Source organism: Ammospiza nelsoni, chromosome 6 (assembly GCF_027579445.1).
Source record: "Ammospiza nelsoni isolate bAmmNel1 chromosome 6, bAmmNel1.pri, whole genome shotgun sequence".
In the NCBI taxonomy this organism is placed as follows: Eukaryota; Metazoa; Chordata; class Aves; order Passeriformes; family Passerellidae; genus Ammospiza; species Ammospiza nelsoni.
The window spans coordinates 48,871,958-48,891,932 of NC_080638.1; the positions used below are offsets into that span (position 1 = coordinate 48,871,958).

The 19,975-nt window shown below is 40.4% G+C and overlaps 1 protein-coding gene across 1 annotated transcript; it reads left to right on the forward strand.

The window, feature by feature from the left end:
- Positions 1-864: 864 nt before the first annotated feature.
- Positions 865-18,383, forward strand: GOLGA5 (golgin A5). The gene is made up of 13 exons (XM_059474804.1): positions 865-1,101; positions 1,674-2,289; positions 4,544-4,768; positions 5,844-6,063; positions 6,601-6,724; positions 7,530-7,733; positions 8,846-9,016; positions 9,552-9,680; positions 11,546-11,644; positions 13,249-13,474; positions 14,610-14,715; positions 15,648-15,711; positions 17,014-18,383. Exons 2-13 carry the CDS (start codon positions 1,725-1,727, stop codon positions 17,092-17,094), a joined length of 2,214 nt encoding a protein of 737 aa, XP_059330787.1. The 5' UTR covers positions 865-1,101; positions 1,674-1,724; the 3' UTR covers positions 17,095-18,383.
- Positions 18,384-19,975: the final 1,592 nt, after the last annotated feature.

The window sequence follows — 19,975 nt, forward strand, 5'->3', positions numbered from 1 at the left end:
TGGGTGTAAGTCACCAGCCATGCATTCAGCATTATAATCAGGAGGACAGCAGATCCTCTGCAGAGGAAGGTCTGAAGTGGCAGGAGGTGTAAGTGTTGTCTTCATTCTCATTCTTGCTGATAGTTCAGGCATGAGTAGAAACTCTCTGAGAAGCAAATGTGGTGTTTAGCTGTGATATGTTGGTGTAGAAAGTTGAGGAAAAAATAAAGGGGGAAGAGAGGATGAACAACAAAACCTTATGTAGTGCTTTGAGTACATCGTAAGTGTACTTTAACAACTATCCTTACTAAGAAAAAGCATTTAAGGAAGAGAGATAATAGCCATAAATCCTGAAATTATTCAAGTACTGCAGGTCGCAGACACTGAGTCACAGATGACAGGGAAGGATGTTACAATCAGAAGTACACAGCACTTGGGAATGTGGCTTTACTGGTGGGTTTGGCAGTGCTGGGCCAGCAGCCGGGCTCGCTGATCTCTGAGCTCGCATTGGCGGCATTGGCGTTCCTGCCGAGTCTCCCCTCAGAGGTTACTGAGGGCACCGCCAGGGGGCGCGCGCGGCCATCGCCGCTCCCGCCCGAGGGCAGGGCGGGGCCTGAGCGCGCCGGGGGCGGGGCCCGAGCGTGCCGGGGGCGGGGCCATAGTGTGCCGGGGCGGGGCCCGGGGGCAGGGCGGGGCCTGAGCGCGCCGGGGGCGGGGCCCGAGGGCAGGGCGGGGCCCGAGTGCGGCGGGGGCAGAACGTCCCGGGGGCGGGGGCCGAGCGCGCCGGGGGCGGGGCATGAGAGCGCCGGGGGCGAGGCTGCTCCACTGCGCCTGCGCACGGTGCCCCCGGAAAGGCGGCCACGTCTGCCGGAAGCGCTTGGGCTGAGGCGCCCGGCCCGGCCCGGCACGGCCGTGGTTCCGCGCTGACCGCCGGCCCCTCACGGCTCCGCCCGGGCCGGGGCTCTCAGCGCTGACCGCCGGCCCCTCACGGCTCCCCGCGGGCCGGGGCTCTCAGCGCTGACCGCCGGCCCCTCACGGCTCCCCGCGGGCCGGGGCTCTCAGCGCTGACCGCCGGCCCCTCACGGCTCCCCCCGGGCCGGGGCTCCCCAGCGCTTGCAGGAGGTGAGGCCGGGCCCTGCTGAGGCCCCCGCCGCTCCTGCGTGGGGCCGGGCCTGGGGAGGGCAGGCGGTGCTGGGGGTGGGGGCAGCGGCCGCTCTGAACGCCCCTTCCCGGAGCTGGGGGGAGGCGCACGCCCCCGCTGCGGTGTCGCAGGCCCGGGGTGCAGGTGGTGAAGGCACCTGTCCGCCGTGTTGGTGTCACGGAGAGGCAGAGGCTGCAGAGTTTGTGGGGGAGGAGATCCTGGCCTGAGCTAGCTTGGGAATTTGCAGGCCAAATATCTAACTCATAGTTGTTTCCTCTGTGATACTCTGTAGCAGCTGAAGATACCAGAAACTGATGCAGTGGTCTGATTTTAATAACCTTGATTTAAAGACCTAGGTTTTGTCTGCTTTCTTCAGAAACTGATTTGGCTTATTTCCATTAGTTACCAGAACAGCAAAATACCAAATAAGCAGAAGAAAAGTATTATAATAACTACAGCACTAATAGCTCAACACACCAGTTGTTTAGATAAACAGTACATCTTGCCTCAGCAGCAGCAGCTATCTGATTTGTAATCCTTCTGTCTTTTGCAGTATATGGTCCTGAAATTTTAATTGTACAGAGTTCATCGACAGATACTCATCATGTCTTGGCTCGCTGATCTTGCTGGAAAGGCAGAGGATCTGCTCAACAGAGTTGATCAAGGAGCTGCATCAGCTCTGAGCAAAAAAGACACATCGAGCAGTGCAGTTTATGATAAGAAGAACTTGGACTCTGCCAATGAGTATTCTGAAGTGCACCAGCATACTGGAGAACTGAAATACCAGAGCTCATCCAAAGCAGCCTACATCTCCTCAGCAGCTGAAAATATTAAACACCAAAAGGCCACAATCCTGGCAGGAACAGCAAATATTAAAACAGCACGTAGGACATCCTCAGAGGCAGCTTCTCCAGTAGAAAATGCTTCCACACCCAGAGCTGCCTCACATTTTGTGAGAAGAAAAAAGTCAGAACCTGATGACGAGTTGCTATTTGATTTTCTCAACAGTTCAGAGAAAGAACCTAATGGAAGGATAGACTCTAAAAAGGAGAAGAGCAAGGCACCTGTTCTTCAGAATCACTCTCGGACTTCAAGCATTAGTTCTGTGTCTACCAGTACACAGAGTGCAAAAACTACTGAGGATAATTCCATCAGGAGCCAAGGCAATGGTAGTTAAATAGTATTGAACCTAGAGATATGTAAAACCCAAGTATGTCTGGGGTAAGGCTAGGTAACACATCAGACTTCATGAAACATTTAATGGTGGCAATAATGTCAAATGGGTGAGGTTTTTTCATCACTGGGCAATAGCAGATACTGTGCTAGTTTGACAGACAACATAATGAATACCTGAATCCTCTGTGCTCTGGATGTGCCTTGTTGCTGCTGCTGCTCAGCCTGCCCCTCTGAGCTGTGCTCTGGCCGTGCCCCAGCCCCACACGTCCCCATGTAGAAGCAGAGGTGCTGCTGCTTTTGTTTGGTCTCTTTTGTTTGGTAGCCGCTGTTGCCACGTGGGAGGGGAGTGGCTCTCCCCCAGTGCAGCACATGGGTGGGGTGAGCTGTTCCTGTTCCATGCACGGGGGGTGAGCTGGCACACCTGCTTGTCCTGCAGGAAGCTGGATGCAGGCAGGCTGGTGGGGAGCCAGGGAGATAGAGCCTCTGGCTTTGCCAGCAGCAGTTCATAACTGCAGTCTAAATCCAGAGGCCTGAGTGAGCCTCAGGCCAGACAGAAGCTGGGGCTGGGCTCAAGTCAACCATACAAAGGACAGTGTGGTTGGGAAGTGTCAAGAGCTTCTGTTCTCTACCAGACTGTCCAGGCTGTACTCCATCCTTGTTGCTGTGCTACTTTGCTGGTATTTATTTTAGAAAATTGAAACAACTGGTTCTGTTATTAATGATGTAGTTAGAATACTTTATTATTTGTTTAGTACTTTAAACATGTAAAATGTTGTAAATGCCAGTTTTTTATCTACTACATTAAGTATGCTGAGAAGCTTTAGACATAAAAAGGGATAATTTCCAAACATGTGAATATTTTTCTGAGTCCATGACTTTTCAGTAAGGTTTACTACTAAAAATAAATAATACAGATATGTTAGACCTGACTCAGTGGCCTTGCTGATTGGTGCTTAAGAAACATTTGTTCTGTTCAGTGTGGCTCGTTGAATTTTCTTCTGAGGATTTTTGAGCAGAGTTTGCATTGTGGAGCTGCTAAATAAGGAAGAATGCAGTTACAATACAGGATTTAAACACACTGTTTTCCAAAGTTCATTGTACAGATATATCTGTGTCATTTAAATATTCAGCACAGAATGTGTTGAAGTAGCTTTTGATGTATTAGCTATAGACAAAACCAATTAACATTGTACTTTGTATGTTGCCATGGGTATAATCTAATCTGTGCTATAAATGGTTCATTTCTTGGTTCATTAGCTTAATTCTTCTATTGAGTTTTCCAGACAGAGAAATGAGCCTAAATTATGTCTTAAGCTGGAAAGTTAAGTAAATCAAAGGAAAGATAATGACATTTTTTAGGATCCCTTTAATTGGAAAAAGGCTTGAGAAAACGTGGAAGAAATCTTGTGTCACTGCTGCTACTTGTGGGTGTGGTGTTGCTCAGCATTAACAGTGTGCCCCCATTCCCTGGGCTTGGGGTGTTAAGGGCTGCTGCAGTGATAAGAGAAGTGAAGCAGCTTGGTTAATGATCACAAGGGGAAGTAAATATTCAGCAGTAACATTTTGGATTGCCTGTTTGTTTGTTCCTTGCTTACTATGTCATTTTATCTTAACATTGCTGCAAAGCTTCCAATTATCTGCGTGCTGGAATCAGGACTCTTACAGGGGATTTGTAGCTTTCACAGCATTAATCCAAGATGTGTGTTGTGCATGTTGGGAAAAGGCTGTTGGTTCCTCCTTCCCTCCAGGGGACTTGTTCAGAATATCACTAGGAGTTCCTTTATTGTTTTCTCTTTTAAAACAAAATTGGCATTGGCAAAATCTAAATGAATACCAGAATGAAAAATACCAAATTTTTAGTTTGTACTAAAAATTCCTGCAGTTAGTTGCCATGTACATTTAGTGTTTTCTGTTACTCTTCAGCTTCTGAGGACTTCTCTGAGCAGCAAAGTCATAAATAGAGTATTAATGTTTTGAAATCCTAAAGTTACCATTTATGTAATAAGAAATTTTATAACTTCTATTATGTTTTGTCTAGAAGTATTAACAAAAACATTGCATGATGCATGTAAATAGTCCTGTCTTATGCAACCCCTTTTGAGAAGTATCTCCATATTCCATTCCAGCATGAACTATTTTATTATCCTTGTTATTCCTTAACCATTGGTGCAGAACATGGAAGTACTGTTTATAGAAAGGTAGTGTACAAACACAGGCATTTGTTCTAAGTTGCATCTCTCTGTACAGAAACTCCAGACAGTTCAGACTCTGGCCTGGGAGCCCAAGGGAATGATGGCCAGAAGGATTCATCACCAAGTGCAGTCACCAGCCCCAGCCCTTCAGCCAGTGATGATTCCAAATCCCATGAGCTGTCCAACCTTCGCCTGGAGAACCAGCTGCTGCGAAATGAGGTTCAGTCTTTAAATCAAGAAGTGGCTTCATTAATACAGAGGTCCAAAGAAACACAAGAAGGTATATCAGCTGTAACATTAGCAATGTGCCAGTGAGCTAGGAAACAATGCTCTATGTATTTGTAATGAAAACTCCCCAGGTACCTTTGCATGTGTGACTTCCCATGTAATGAGATGGGAGAAATTAAAAGGCTTGTTCAACTACAAAATACAACAAACGTTGATTAAAATGATGTGTTCAAGTTAGTTACAAAGCTTACATCTCAATAAAACACTGGCAGCTAATACCATGTTCAAAATACTTTTCCTGCATTTTAATGGCTTTTGCAAAATACTTATTTTTAAATGACCAAATTCGTTTGAATACTTCAAACTGACTGCTTTCTGGCTGTACTAGACTATATTGTCTGATGCCTAGATACTGACCGTAAAAATATAAAATCAATATTTTTAATATGACATCACTTGCTTCTTCAAAGTCAAGTGAAATGAAAATATAAAAAATGGGAGTACAAATTAAATGATAAAACAGAGAGCAAACTCCTGCTGTTAGGCATAAAATTGAGATACCACATTTTTTTCACAGTAACTGCATAGGCCGGATAATTTTTATATCCAGTTGAAGTTTAATGTGTGATGTTAGTTTAAGTGTAATGTGTGATGCTGTGTTTAAGTTCTTATATCCAGTTGAAGTTTAATGTGTGATGTTAGATTAAAAACAGAAGGTTCTGAGGATTCAGGCATTATTCACAACTGGTGTATTTTTCTGTTGTTTTTTTATGTGACAGTAAACTCAAACTGGAATTAAACTAGATGCTTTATACAAACATTTCTCTTGGCACAGGGATATTTAACATTAGGCCATTGCAGGGGATGGATCAGGTGAAATCTGTCATCCACAGTATGACTCAGAAGGAAATGTCTGTTTTGAGATCACCTCCAAAATTTTCTGGGCTGTGTTTTGACAGCAAATCTGGCATTTGTTACTTCCCAGTAGCTTACAGATTTTCAATTTTATTTCAACTTGGTAGTATTTAATTTTTTTCTTTAAGAAATGAGATAGTTGCATCCTGACTGCTTACAAGCCCTTGCAATATCTACTTTTGTAAACTTCAAAGAAACTTCTTATTTTGTAGAACTGACCAAATCCCGGGAGAAGGTGGAGAAGTGGAATGTTGACCATTCCAAGAGTGACAGGATGGTTAGAGAGCTTCAGGCTCGGGTGGATGATCTGACAGAAGCTGTTGGTGCCAAAGATTCCCAGCTGGCTGTGCTGAAAGTACGGCTGCAAGAAGCTGATCAGCTCCTGAGTGCTCGGACAGAAGCTTTAGAGGCACTGCAGAGTGAAAAATCACGGTACTTCTTCATTTCATGCTTTGCAATTCTGCAAATAGTAATAAGTTTGAAAAAAAATTAAGGTAGATAATTCACTGCCTTCAAGAATAAAAAATATTAAACTAATGAGGAAAGATTTGAAATACAAGGATTAAAGTTTGCACTGAAACTGCTCTATCATAGCTGGCAGTGGGAACAGGACAAATGAGTATTAAATAGGGCATCTGTTGGCATCTGATTATTGGAATCCATTTTGTGTAAACTATTTGTGTCAGAGGCATGAAGCTGAAGATCCCAAGAATTTTTTTTTCTTGAAAAATAGACTTGCTTATCAACAAATATACATACTTATCTCACTGCTGGGATATGGATGCTCCAGAATATAGGCCAGGAAGGAGAAGTGTGAGTCATTAACTTCAGGCCTCACACATGTAGTCCATATGCAGTAATCTACTGGGCAAATTTTCAAAGCTGGTCTGGAAGCTAGGAGGTTATAGTCCTACACAAAAAATCACAATGGCTTGCTTCTTTTCCAATAAATGTGTGTCTCTATTTCAGGATAATACAAGACCACAGTGAAGGAAGCAGTTTACAAAATCAAGCCCTTCAGACTCTTCAGGAGAGGCTGCGTGATGCAGACTCTGCACTCAAGCGAGAGCAAGAAAGTTACAAACAAATGCAGGTTAGACATGAAGAGTCAGGAAGACTTTAAGACTGATTTTGAGATCAGATCCATGAGGTTCCATGTGCTCTCTCCTCCCTTTGACTCCAGTTCCTGTTCAGGGTACTAATTGCTTGGAAGGGTCTGCTGCTGTCTGCTGCACTAAATACCCTTGAGCTGCTAATTTATTTCTTATATGTTATTTTGAAAGCTTCATGAGTAAAAATTTTTGAGGATTAATGTTGACAATTTTTACTGTTTTTTTTAATGCTAACTTTAATGTTTAATACAATGCTTGAAGTGTAAATTGGTAACCAGTTTAGTTTTCCATGGTGTGTTGTTACACAATTTACTGTGAGATCTTAAGATGAAGGACTTCTGTGGGAAAGATGCAACAACATTATCAATAATGTTTTCTATACTTAATTTGGCCTTTGCTACAAATAATAGCATATCTGAAAATCTTTGAGAGTGTTTCTTTTGGTTTTTTTTACAGTACTTCAAAATATGTCATTCTAAAATGGATAATATTTTTTGAGGGGCAAGCTTGCTTTTTGTTTGCTAAATAAATTTGAATAACAGGAAGATTTTTATTCCTTCACTATTTGTGGCGAGGGAAAGAAAAGCATATTCTTATTTGGCTTATTTACCACTTGGTTAAGCAAGCAGAGCTTCTTCCTACGTAGCAGTAATGAGTCTTTAAGTTGGAGGTGGTAGATAGGAGGTGGTGTGCTCTGTGTAGTTGCTTTTAAACTTTCTTTTTTCCCTCCTACGTGAAAGTTAAAGCTGTGTTAAACACAAAGTATTGTTTTTTTATTACTCATAGAATGAGTTTGCGGCTCGTCTGAGTAAAGTGGAAGCAGAACGTCAGCACCTGGCAGAAGGGATAACTGCAGCAGAGAGGAAGTATTTAGATGAGAAGAGGCGAGCTGATGAGCTTCAGCAGCAAGTCAAAGTAACCAAAAGCCACCTGGAATCTGCAAAACAGGAGCTGACAGACTATAAACAGAAAGCTACTCGCATTCTCCAAGTAAGCACTGTTGTGAAGAAATACAGTGTGATTTGTGTGCTTTAACTGCTTTAAGGTGTGATGCTTCAAACAATCCTACCTGTGGTCTGTTTTTTCATGTGACCTGTAATGTGTTCTGGGGCATGTCTATAATGATACATATATAGAAGAGCTACCAGTCTGCCTTTTGTAAACTTAAGTTTATAGATGAGCTTATGGAATTGAAATGGTAGTTCAGGTCCTGAACCTGAAAAAAAATCCAAGGGAACCATTGTGCTTATTGTGCTTCATCTGTCAGCGTGTTCCACATCCAAGAGTCCAGATAGATGTAAGTGCAGTAGGTGAAACCTACAATAGTTCCATATCCAGTATTTTTGATTCAAGAGTGTTACTCTGTTCTGCCTGGGGTGGAAGCAAAGCATAGAATGGATACTTTACATGTAACCAGAGAGTATTTTTCCATGTCCTGAAAGGTTGCTTGTGATTAATGTGATATGAACAGTGTCTAAATCAGGTATTTTGTGCCAAGTTCTGTACTATGTAAATTGTCAAAGATGTGGTTGGTTTGAGTCTTGTTTACAAATGTTAGCAAGATGTTGAAGATAGAGATCTCTTCTTAGAATAGTTAATTTAGTCAAATGTTCAAGGACAGGTTTTAAATAATCTTGGTAAATATGAAAAGCCTAAAAACACAAGTCAATGTCAACGTAGCCCTAGACTGACTCTGGATAAAATTATTTATCCTCCTTCCTTGAAGAGTGACTGCTGTATTTGGTTCTTGATTTTGTTGGCAGGAGAAAAAGAGGGTCAATTTTTTCTGTAGTGTTTGTTGGTGTGCATCTTGTCTGTTTCAGTGCCAAGAGGGCCAAAATTGTTATCCATGACAAGTTTAACATTCCAGGCACTTGTAAAGAAAAAAAACTGCACTCTTCCACAGATAACACAGACTTTCAGTAAAATTAGTCTTATGGCATACAGAAAATCAGAAAAATTATCAATATGGAAGCATTCCCATTTTCAAGTGTGTAGGGTCATTACTGGATAAAAGAACAGATGAACCAGACATTATAGCATATTGTAGTTGAGCACTTGTTCAATACTGCTATAAATAATGTATTGACTTATTTTTTCAGTCTAAGGAAAAATTGATAAACAGCTTAAAAGAAGGCTCTGGTATTGAAGGCCTGGATAGCAATACAGCAAGCACGGTGGAACTGGAGGAACTGAGACACGAGAGAGACACTCAGAGAGAAGAAATACAGAAACTGATGGGGCAAATACAACAGATGAGAGCAGAGCTGCAGGTAGCTGTGCCTGTGTACACCTGTGTTTGCAGTTAGCTACAACAAAGAACTGTTCTCTTGTGTACTGTGGGTCTGTTGTTTCTGGTATTCATTACCTTACTTCTCTCTTCCCTGTGTTCCTTTTGAGGGAAGCATTTCTTTCCTAACAATCATAGTGATTTCTCTAGCCACCACCTATATTCTTTTCTGCAAGAGCTACTAATCCTTGAAGCCCTGTAGTCCAAGTCACCCATGCCCATCTGCTGGCATAATGGGCTCAACACAGCAGCTGCATGCAAGCCCATTTTACAGTTTTAGTGTGTAGACAGCAGAAAGGAAGAAGCAGAGGCTATTCATGTTCAAAAAATGTATTTATTTTATTACTGTGTTACTAAAAATATTCTGTATAAAATCACCAAATGTAATTTATCCAATACACCCACACCTTCCTTTTTCTTTGCAGAAATATTGTATATACTGTTTTTGCTGTTACCTATGACAGATTTGCAGTAACCACTGAATGTTAGTGAAATGGTTATATTTGTGTTCATTTCAGGACATGGAGACACAGCAGGTAAGCGAAGCTGAGTCAGTGAGAGAGCAACTTCAAGACCTGCAAGAGCAAATATCAGCACAAAAAATGGCCAAGCAGGAGGCAGAAGCTGAACTAGAACGGCAGAAACAGGTAAGGAATTCTTGAAAGCCAGATCTCTTTTTAGGCCCTGTGTGGTGTCATCAGAAAAGCATTTGGCTTAAGAAGACAATATTTGGATACTTGGGCAGTGTTTGATTAATTTTTTGTCTAGTACTCCACTAGGTCAAGGAAAGTGCAGCCAAGATTAAGCAATGGTCAGGGCCTTCTGGGTACTGCTGATGAGCAGAGATCCTGGTGGATAAACAGGGCCCCAAGGGAGGGCACAGAATTGAATTTTATTCAACAGGGAAACAATCAAACAACAGGGATGTAGTAACAAGTGTAACATTTTTTATATTAAAAAACCCTAATACTGGAAGTGACTATTGTGAATCTTCCTGTGCTCAATTAATCCATAAGTTGTAGCTTGCAAAACAATGTCATTGTAGTACCAATTCTAGCAGTAATTTTTGTTACTCAGTTCTGAATCTAATTGTCATTCCTTCTAAACTGCTGTAGTAGACAAATTACTGATAAAATTATGTTAATGAATTCTGTCAGATTGTGTCATCTTTTTGAGCAAATTCTGCCTTGATTTAAACAGTTTTGTGCTATAAAGAGAGTGGGGAAAAAAGACAAACTTGTATTTCATATGAACAAACTTACTATGCAGTAGGAATTGGACAAATCCTTTGCATGTTAAAAATTTTCCTTGTAAGAAAAAGCTCATGTAAAGAGAATTGATAATGAAGAAAGCATGAGTCCTCTGTATCTGCTAGGAACAATTTATCTTAGAGGATTATCTATCCTTTCAGAAATTACATTTTAATAGGATACTTGCAGCTTGAACTAATTAAAAGGCAGAAATCGAGGTCTGCTCTTGATGGGTAGCTGATGTTTATTATGTCAAAGCAGATGGTAGATTGTATTTTGTTACTCCTGCCCTTCTGAGGAATATGATTTAAGTCAATAGAAAGAGTGAGGTGAATTTAAAAAAACATCAGTTGTTGCAGAAACTGAAGTCTTCCTTTTGATGACACCCATTTACATGTGCTTTTAACATAATTGCTTGTGTTGATACTTGATATAATTATGGTCAGTTCTATCTGGGAGTTGCTTTAACTATTGCCATAAGGTTTCTGAAACCAAAGATGGAAAATAAGTAGAGGTGTTATTTTTTTGTGCATCTGATGGTTCAAAGGGAGAACAGGATTATCTGTTTTCTGTAGTAACTGACAGCTGAAGTCAGAGTAATTTGAAGATTTTTAATTTAAAAGGTAAGCTTGACAGGTCTGTAAGTGGGAGCTAAAATAGCCACCAAATCATGGGAGTAACAAAACAGTTATATTTACTCTTCAGTAATTTTTTTTCTAATATTCCTTCTCCTTTCATATCTGCTATGTTAATTTGTCCTAAACTTTAGAGGAAAATGTATGTCATACAGAATTATAGATAGCTATACAAAGGGTTTTCAAACATGTTTAAAGAATAGTATTTTGAATTAATGAGTTTATTTTAGGAATACAGATACCCTCTAAGTATTTTGTAATTGTTACATTATTGACGTAGTTTTAAGACAGCACTGCGACAAATGGTGAAAGTGTAAGGAAGATAAAATTTTGATCCCAATGAAATTGTGTTAGTCCCAGTAAATGAGTCTGGATTGATATTTCTATTAGGGCAGTCTCCACAAAAGAATTTAATTAGCCTTGTAGGTTGTGTCTTGATACTCAGCTCTCTATCCCCATACCCCTGTCCATGACAGACCTGTAACTAAGATAATATTTCAGTTTGTGGTTGAATACAGCATATCGCTTTCTTGTGTTCTGTTGTGAAACTCTAGACAACCAGAGTTTGTTTCTCAAAATACAAATATGTATAAAATCTGTTCTGTGTGATTGTGATAAATTTTATAGGAACTTCGTTATACTGAAGAAGAACTGTATCGGACAAAGAATACTTTGCAAAGCAGAATAAAAGACAGAGAGGAAGAAATTCAGAAGCTCAGAAATCAGGTGTGTATAGAAAACAACTTTATACCCTTCAGTTATGAAAACAGTGTTAGGAACTACTTATTTGACTACATTGTCCTGAAAAATCCTGTTAGCATTCTACAAGTGAGGTACAGTGTACTTGTTTTCAATAAAGAGTAGAGTTTTGAGAGTAGGGAATACAGGAAGGGAACTATGTAAATAGCCTATTTTATAGTTGTGTGTGCTTTTATATAAAGCAGGGAGAAAAAATCAACCACTGTCCCAACTAGCCCTGGTGGGGGGTGTTGGATCAATGTTCTTCTCTTTGCAGACTAAAAACACTCATTGGAGTTTGATTAGGTCAGTATGAATTCTGCCAAGATCCTTGTAACTGTTCAAGGAACCTTGGTTACATCCTGCAGACTCTGTGATCCATGTGGCCCACTGTTCTGTTCAGTGGGGCCACCATGTGAGCCTGGCCACTTCTGCACTCCTGTGTGCCTGCTCAACATCAGCAGCTGGATTAGGGTTGTTAGTGTGGGACTCTTTACCAAGTTCTGCTGTGTTGATGGACCTGTTTCCCTTGTGTCAGTCTAATTCCTTTGGAACCCCCACATTCTTATGAGCCCCCAGAGTCTCCTTGGGCAGCCTGAAGGCACAGGCCTCATTCTGTAAAGTTACCTTAGCACAGTGAAAGTAGGCTGTTCATGGGGAAATTGGCAGTCTGCAGTCAGGTGTGGGCAGCTGGGCAGTTACAGTGTCAGCATTTGGAAATGGTTGTGATGTGATACAGATTTCTTGGGCATGTTGGTGGATGAATTTTCTGGTGGTGCTGAACTTCAGGACTACCTGCGCCTGCCTCTGCCTGGTTGCAGGCACCTAGTTTGTATTTTGGGTATCTGTAATTCCTGATGATTCTTTTCTTTGTTAATGAAGCTCCATCTTTGTGGAATATGATGCCACAAGGTGGCTGAGGTCTAGGACTGAAGTGAATAGATGAGCTATTGCACATATGGCAGATCTGGTGATTCCCATTTGCGTGAAATATTTTCTGCAAATTGAATGACGACATCCATGTCAAACACATGATCCAGTTGCTGGCCTTGCAGTTTCTATTTGCTAGTACAGTCAAGTTTTCTGCCTTGGTGCTCCTCAGTTCTTCTGCAACATACCCTGCATTCTCACCACTTCATTAATGTTTTCCTGTAAAATGGCATCAGGTCTCCTTATTTGTACTGAGTTTTTCCTTCCTCATGTGAAAACATTTTTACATACTCACTAAGTTGAAAGTGTGGTAGGCAGGCTGGATTAGCCTGCTATTAATTGCTGTTTAAACCTGTCTCTGAGGCATAGCATTCATGTTGTGATCAAATTTAGGCTCATACAGAAACTTTCATATGATTATAGGTGGAAAACAGAAAGATATATTTTTATAAAGAGTTTCTTGTGTAATGTAAACAGTTAACAATTGTTGACATTGGGTTTCCTCTTTATTGCACTCATCAGTGATAGTTTTGATGGCATTATCCTATAAAAATTCTGCTGTGGAGTAACTTGGTTCTTGAAAGCTGATTATTATAGAGCTTTGTAATATGTCAATTGGTCAGTTTGAATTTAGAATGATTTTTTTTCTTTGCTTTTTTTAGCTGACAAACAAGACTCTAAGCAGTAGTAGTCAGACAGAATTGGAGAATCGGCTTCACCAGCTGACAGAAACACTAATTCAAAAGCAAACCATGTTAGAGAGCCTGAGCACAGAGAAAAATTCCCTGGTGTACCAGCTGGAACGGCTCGAGCAGCAGCTGAAGGCTGTCCAAGGCACAAGTGCCAATGGACCTGCCATTAACATGGCAGGCATTGATGGTGCTGAAGGTAAACAAGGAAATAAAATACTTAAAACTCTTCTCTTTTCTGCAGTCCAGGCTTATTTTGTTTCCTAATGCCTTTCCCTGAAGGTCTGAGTTTGTAAGGAAAAATAAGTGCTGAAAATAGGCCACTTATTCTAGAGACCTTCTCTGCAGCAGCCAGTATCAAAGTTAACCAGAAGCTCCTTCTTGTGAGCAAATGACTTCAGTAAATTTAACAAAGCAGATTTAGTCTTTAATTCTCTATACCATGGCACTGTTGAAGTAATTCTGTCACAGGTGCAAATAAACTTGTATTTTGGGTTTAAGCTAAATATTAGAAACAGGATTTAAGTGTTCTCTTGCAGAAAGGGTTTGGGAAGAGAGTAAGAATGGATTACTTCCTTTTGAGAATTGATCCAATTGAAATTAATTTCTTCCCTCCTTGCTTTCTGTTTTTCTTGAAAAGCAGCTTAAAATATGTTGGTTTTGATAAAGTTGGTTTGTCAGTCCTGTATTTCTGGGACAACCCCAGCAGCTGATCCAGTGTGTTGAGATGTTACTCTTCAGAGTCAAAATTTGCCATTTTCTATGTGCGTTAAGTAACTTTAAAAGCAAGGGACAGTCACCAAGAGGTGTGAAATAACAGTCCTGACTTTTTCTCTGCTTATCAAAGCTGGAGTTGTTTGTAAGTAACCAGAAAGCTGAAGTTTAGTTACAGAAAAGTAACATTACCCATTTTTTTAAATGAAGTTGATACATAGTAAAAATGTAAATAAAGTAAAAATTGTTGAATGTACAAGTTAGTGTCAGAAATGGTAATCAAAGTTTCATGGTATGAGTAAAAAAATTTGAGAAACTGTGCCAGTATCAAGCCCATCATTTTATACACCTAATAATAGTTATTAAGTGTATAAATAATATATATATGTATATAACAATAGTGACATGATGGAATTGAATATCAAGATATCCATTTAGTAAACTGATACATTTTAAAAATATATTAGGCGGAAGAAAAGTTTGACTTGATTGTAAGTTTATCAAGAATTGATGGCACTACAATCATATTGATCAGTGTATATTGTTTATAAATATGCTTGTGACGATCTGTCAGTTTGTTTTATTTGACACCAGTTTGTGTGACTTGTTCCCTGGCGCAGGGGCTCGCCTGCGCAGTGTCCCTGTCCTGTTCGGTGACGCCGGCTCCGGCGTGGCGGGAATGTACGGGAGGGTGCGCAAGGCTGCCAGCACCATCGACCAGTTCAGGTGAGGCTGTGCCAGGGAGCTCATCTGTAAGCACTGCCAGCCTTTTGCAGTGTTCAAGGGACACACTTTGGGGTGTATTGTTCCCTTTATGAAGGGAAAAGGTTAAAATAGTGCAGCTAAAGTGTGGTATCAAATACTAAGTATTGACCCACTTCACTTGTGCTTTGACATTAATATTCTTAACCTGTGACATTAATATTGTTAAGCTTTTGCAAATTACTGTCAATTATTTAAACAAAGCTCCTACAGATTTTGGTGCAAGGAGTTCCCTGAGTTATGAAAAAATATCTAATCAAATTCATTACATCCATCTTCTACATTTTTTACTTTCAGAGGTTTTGGCTGTGTCTGTGATAAACTGTAAGAGTGTATTAGTGGGAGAGTATCATCTGTACTCTTTCAGTCTTGATGAAGACATGATTCTGCCTTCTTAGCCAATGCAGCAGATTACCTTGGAAGATAATCTGTTTGAGAAATTAGTAAATGAAAACCATTCTGGATCCAGCAATAAATTTGCTTTGATCCCTTTCTGAGGAGTTAGGTGAATTGACAGTGTCCACAGCAAAGGTCTGCTACAAAACTTGAAACAAATACCAACAGAAAACGAAATTTAGTAGTACTTCTTAGTCCTTTGAAAGCAAGATACCTTGATAGAAAGTCCTTTGTGCTTCCATGACTCTCATTGTGACAGTATTTCTGTGATTGAGAAAAAATTTGGAGGGTTTTATGGTCTGAATTTTCTCACCCCACTTAATGTTTTGAGTACATGAAGTAAAATTCAAGACAACAACAAAGCCTTATATGTATTTGAGAAAATGCAAGACAGAACCAAAGCCATAACGTTTGAATTTGTGGTGGCTGAGATGAGAGTAACAAGAATTGATTGCTCAGTGTTAAATTGTGTGTTTTGTTGTCTCGTGCTCCCTGTGTAGCATTCGGCTGGGAATCTTTCTGAGGCGATACCCCATAGCACGAGTCTTTGTCATCATTTACATGGTGAGTCAGCTCTCTTCAGTGCAAGACTTCTAGAGCCACTTTACATGCCAGTATGTCTTAAATGGAAAGATTGATGCTCAAGAGGCTGTAATTAACAACTCAGTGTAGGGTTTTGGAAAGTGGACCAAATAATGCTTTTACAACAGCATTTTGGAGTCATGTTGCTTGGCAGCTTTCAGTTTTTCCCAGAAATTCTCAGTATATCAGTCTTAAAGGCACTTATGTAACCACCATTTAAAGCCTGTGAAAGTAGATTCTAGTAGTAAAATATGGAATAATAGTGACCAGTTGCCAAGGTTAACCTGTCATGTACTGCATTTAGGAAAATGACAATTTTTAGAGTTTTTTTTAATGTTTGACTCCTCACTGTGGTGTTTTTTCAGTGGCTAATGATCACTCTTCTCTAGTAGCTGCAAAAGTAGCAAGACAAGTTGTTCTTGGTAGACTTAAACCAATAGTAGAAAATTGCTCACCCCCATGGGGCAAAGCTGTCAGGCTGGCAGTTGCTAGAAGTGAAATGCCTCCCTTACCCACTGGAGGGCAGGTGCCTGTCAGCTGCAGGGCCCTGTGGAAAGGCAGGCTTTGTAAAAACACTGCACACTTGTGCTGCCTAAGCTGCAGTGTGAAGGGAAACTTGATGGTGGCTGTACAGGAGCTGGGCAGCCAGGGGCAGTTATCCTTTTTCAGCTCAAACCTTGACCATGACTACTATAACTTGAATTTTTTAAAATATTTTTAAAATAAATGTGGGTTAGGTATTCCTTTTTGCACTCCAGGCAGCTTCTATTCTAATTGGATAATTTCAGCCAAATTTGAATGAGAATTAACATTCCTACAGAGTTCATAAAAATGCCTCCAATCAGTGCCTTCACTAAAGAGAAGGCAATCAGAGCTGGGCTGGCTTACAGTCAGGTGTCAGCCAGTTGGCACAGGAGCAGTGGCTCACCAGGCACATCAGTGTGCTGGCTGGGGACTGGGTGTCACAGGGAACAGCTGAAGTCTCTGTGCCATGGAAGAAAAGAGAAACCAGACAACACAAATCTGTAGGAAAACAGGCTGTCTTATTTTTGCTGCTTGTGTAAAGTCTTCAGATTTCTGTAAATGGGTTCTTCAGAATCTGATTTAGCATTTCAATGTTCAAATGACAATTATTTTTTTAGAAGTATCTGATTAGTAGAAAAAAAATTTAATCAAAATATTTCTACAAAATTAGTTCTATCAGCTGTCACTGAGAGCTTTCCTATTTACTGCTGCTGTGGATGGTGATTTTCAGTGCTAAATTTATTTCTTTTCTTTTCCCAGGCCTTGCTTCACCTCTGGGTTATGATTGTGCTCCTTACCTACACCCCAGAAATGCATCATGACAGTCCCAGTGGCAGGTAGACTGAGACGGGACCACGTGCTGTGCTCATGTGGTGTGGACTGGCAATGCCTTGGAGTTACCAGTCCTGAAACATCAGCAAACTTTCCTCATGGTGTTTGGGAAGGATGAAAACCATCATGCCTGATTTATCACTACCTTTCAAATACATGTATAATACTGTGTAGCTTTCTCAATTTACCTAAGAGAGCATCACTTCCCTGGAGAAATGAAGCTGTTAAGCTAAGCTCTGATTAGCCTTTACATTTGATGTAGACCCTCTGATGGTTAGAGGGAAAGATAAGGCCTGTTCTGCAGAGAAATGCAAGGAATTCTGAAATTGCAGATATATCTGGTACAAATTGTTTTAGGTCATACTGGATGTAGGCTATGGTCAGGTAGTAAACTGTATTTAGCATTTTAAATAAACTCCTTTCTGGTTTCTTTCAGTCTGCTTTTGCACTTCTGTTTTTAACTTTGTACATAATAGGCTTTTCCTTAACATTAACTGGAAAAAGGAAAATGGATTGGTGCAATATATTTTTGTAAATAAGTTTAAGAATAAAATATTATGCATTATTCTTAGCTTTGTACTTCTAGTGCAATAGATGTATCTTTCCTACCGAGTAGTGGGGCTGCCTATTGAAAGGCTGGTATTTTAGCTTTATTAGAGAAAGGGAGATGGTTTTTGAGAAGGAAGGTTTAAACTGTTGAGAAGTAATGGTGTTTCTTTTTGCACTTGAAATTTGTATATTTTAACTGCATTTTCTTATACCTCTCTCATTAGTACATGTCTTAATCAGATCTTATTGAAACATTTATTTTCTAAAGCTTTGGGTACTTAATTAAAACTATTTCTATATGAAATCTATCAAAACATTAAAATTTTCTCATGTCTAAACACTCGCCAAATATACTAACAAACAAACCTCATCAAATATTTATAGTAAAACCCAAAATACCAAACTGTAGAAGTTCTGTTGTTGGATTGTGACATTCTAATCCTGAATTATCAACAGACAATCACACAAGGTCACTTTCTTTCCTTGAGGAATTTCTTGGTTTTTTGTGTGGTGCTCACAGCTGGGTAATGAAAAATGACTGAAGCAATTTCTCACTCTTGCTCTAAAGGATGTGGCTCAGTTTTTGTGTGGCTTGAACACAGCCTTGGGTCCTGTGCATGAAGTGTCACATTGGCTCCTATGGAAATGCTACAGGGGACAAATGACTGTATGGCTGCTCTGATTCAATCTTGCAAAGAAAACTGAAATGTTTGGATAAACTGAATAATAAAAGACAGCATTTATTCTAAGTTGTGTCTGCCCTCTTTCACATTTGTTGCACTTTGCATAATTCTGTTACCTGTTTTCAATTCTGGTCCTAAAGCCACTTTTGAACCCCAGGGGGAGCTGGTTGGTATGGAAGGAGATCAAGTAGGACCTTTGCACACTAATTTTCTACACACATCGTTTTTTTCATTTAAACACTTATAAAACACTGAATCTTTGAATATTTCGGTACACTGTGATATTTTGGGGAGGAACATTATTAGTGGTATAAATGCCTTAGAGCTTTATATCTATTATTACTTCCTTTTCTCTTGGTTTCCCTTTGTGTGTGTGTTTGTGTATTTGGTTGGTTTCTTTGTGGGGTTTTTTTCATTTGGCTTTTGGGTTTTTTGGTTGGTGGTTGTTGGTTTTTTGGGTGGGATTTTGTTTGTTTGTTTTTGTTTTGGGGTTTTTTTGTGGGTTTTTTGTGTGGTTTTTTTGGTTTTTTTTGGGTTTTTTTTGGTTTTTTTTTTTTTTTTTTTGGTTTTTTTTGGTTTTTTTTGTTTAGGCAACTTCAGAATGCAGAGACTCTTTCTTTTTGGTGAAACTTAGCGAAGCTGTTTCAAACCCCTTCACCATAGATTAGTATTCTTTTCTTCAGTATTCCAGACTTTATGGTAGAAGTTTCACGGGGGTAAGCACTAGAAGATTTCTGCTAACTTTTGCCTATTGAACTGAGCTCTTGTACTCCAGTATCTGTTTAGGCTTTTGTGTTGTTGGGCCTGTGGTGAGGCTGAGGATAAAGTCCTTGACATGAGGCATTTGAATAGCATCAGCCCTGTGTTGTGCTAAACAGTTTCAGAGCTAGGCAAAATCAAACTAGTCCACAAAGCTTTTGTTCAAAAACTCTGGAATTTCTGCCCCACAGTTCATTGCCTGCACAGATGCAGTGCAAGAACACGCCAGTGCATGTGTTGGAGTCTGTCTGAAGATAAATGTCACATTTTGAGTACAAAGGTGCTCCAGTCAGTGGTGTGGGTCCCCAGTGTCACCTGTGGAGATTTGTGAAGTGAGCCACAGCTACAAGTCAAAGGTGCCATCAGGACACCATTCTGACAAGCAGCTCCTCATGGTGGTGCCTTTCTCCTGGGAGGCTGCCTCCCTGGAAAAATGGCTTTGCAGGGAACAAGCCTCTGGTAGCCTCTCTCCTAAGAGGTGAGGAGATATTCCAAGTGCCAAGTCTCTTCTTGAGGGACTATCAAACTGCTGGGCAGTTAAACTACTCCCACTTCAGAGACCAGAATATCACTTTCAGGGTTTTGAAAATATTTTGCAAATGCTGACCCTGTATTTCCACACTCTGTAGGCCAGCACCAGATATAAATGGTTGTCATGACTCACAGAAAACAGGAATGTCATTGCCCAGCTGCTGTATCTCACTGCTTGAGAGCGCAATGGGCTATATTATGTTTGAAAAGTCTAGCTTTATTTTTTAATTTCCCTCCTTCCAGGACAAACTTCTCCAGGTACCAAGCATACAGTTTGAGAGAGTGAAAATGATGAAAAGTGAAGAGCCCTGCATTATTTGTTTGTATTTGTTTGCCCCCTCCCCATTTGTGCCCAGTTTATGGGCTGT

Excerpts from the sequence above, each read along its gene's own strand:
- GOLGA5 (XM_059474804.1), top strand. The coding sequence starts at position 1,725 with ATGTCTTGGCTCGCTGATCTTGCTGGAAAGGCAGAGGATCTGCTCAAC. Across the intron at positions 9,017-9,551 it reads AGATGAGAGCAGAGCTGCAG|GACATGGAGACACAGCAGGT; the intron begins GTAGCTGTGCCT and ends TGTTCATTTCAG. Across the intron at positions 13,475-14,609 it reads AGGCATTGATGGTGCTGAAG|GGGCTCGCCTGCGCAGTGTC; the intron begins GTAAACAAGGAA and ends TCCCTGGCGCAG.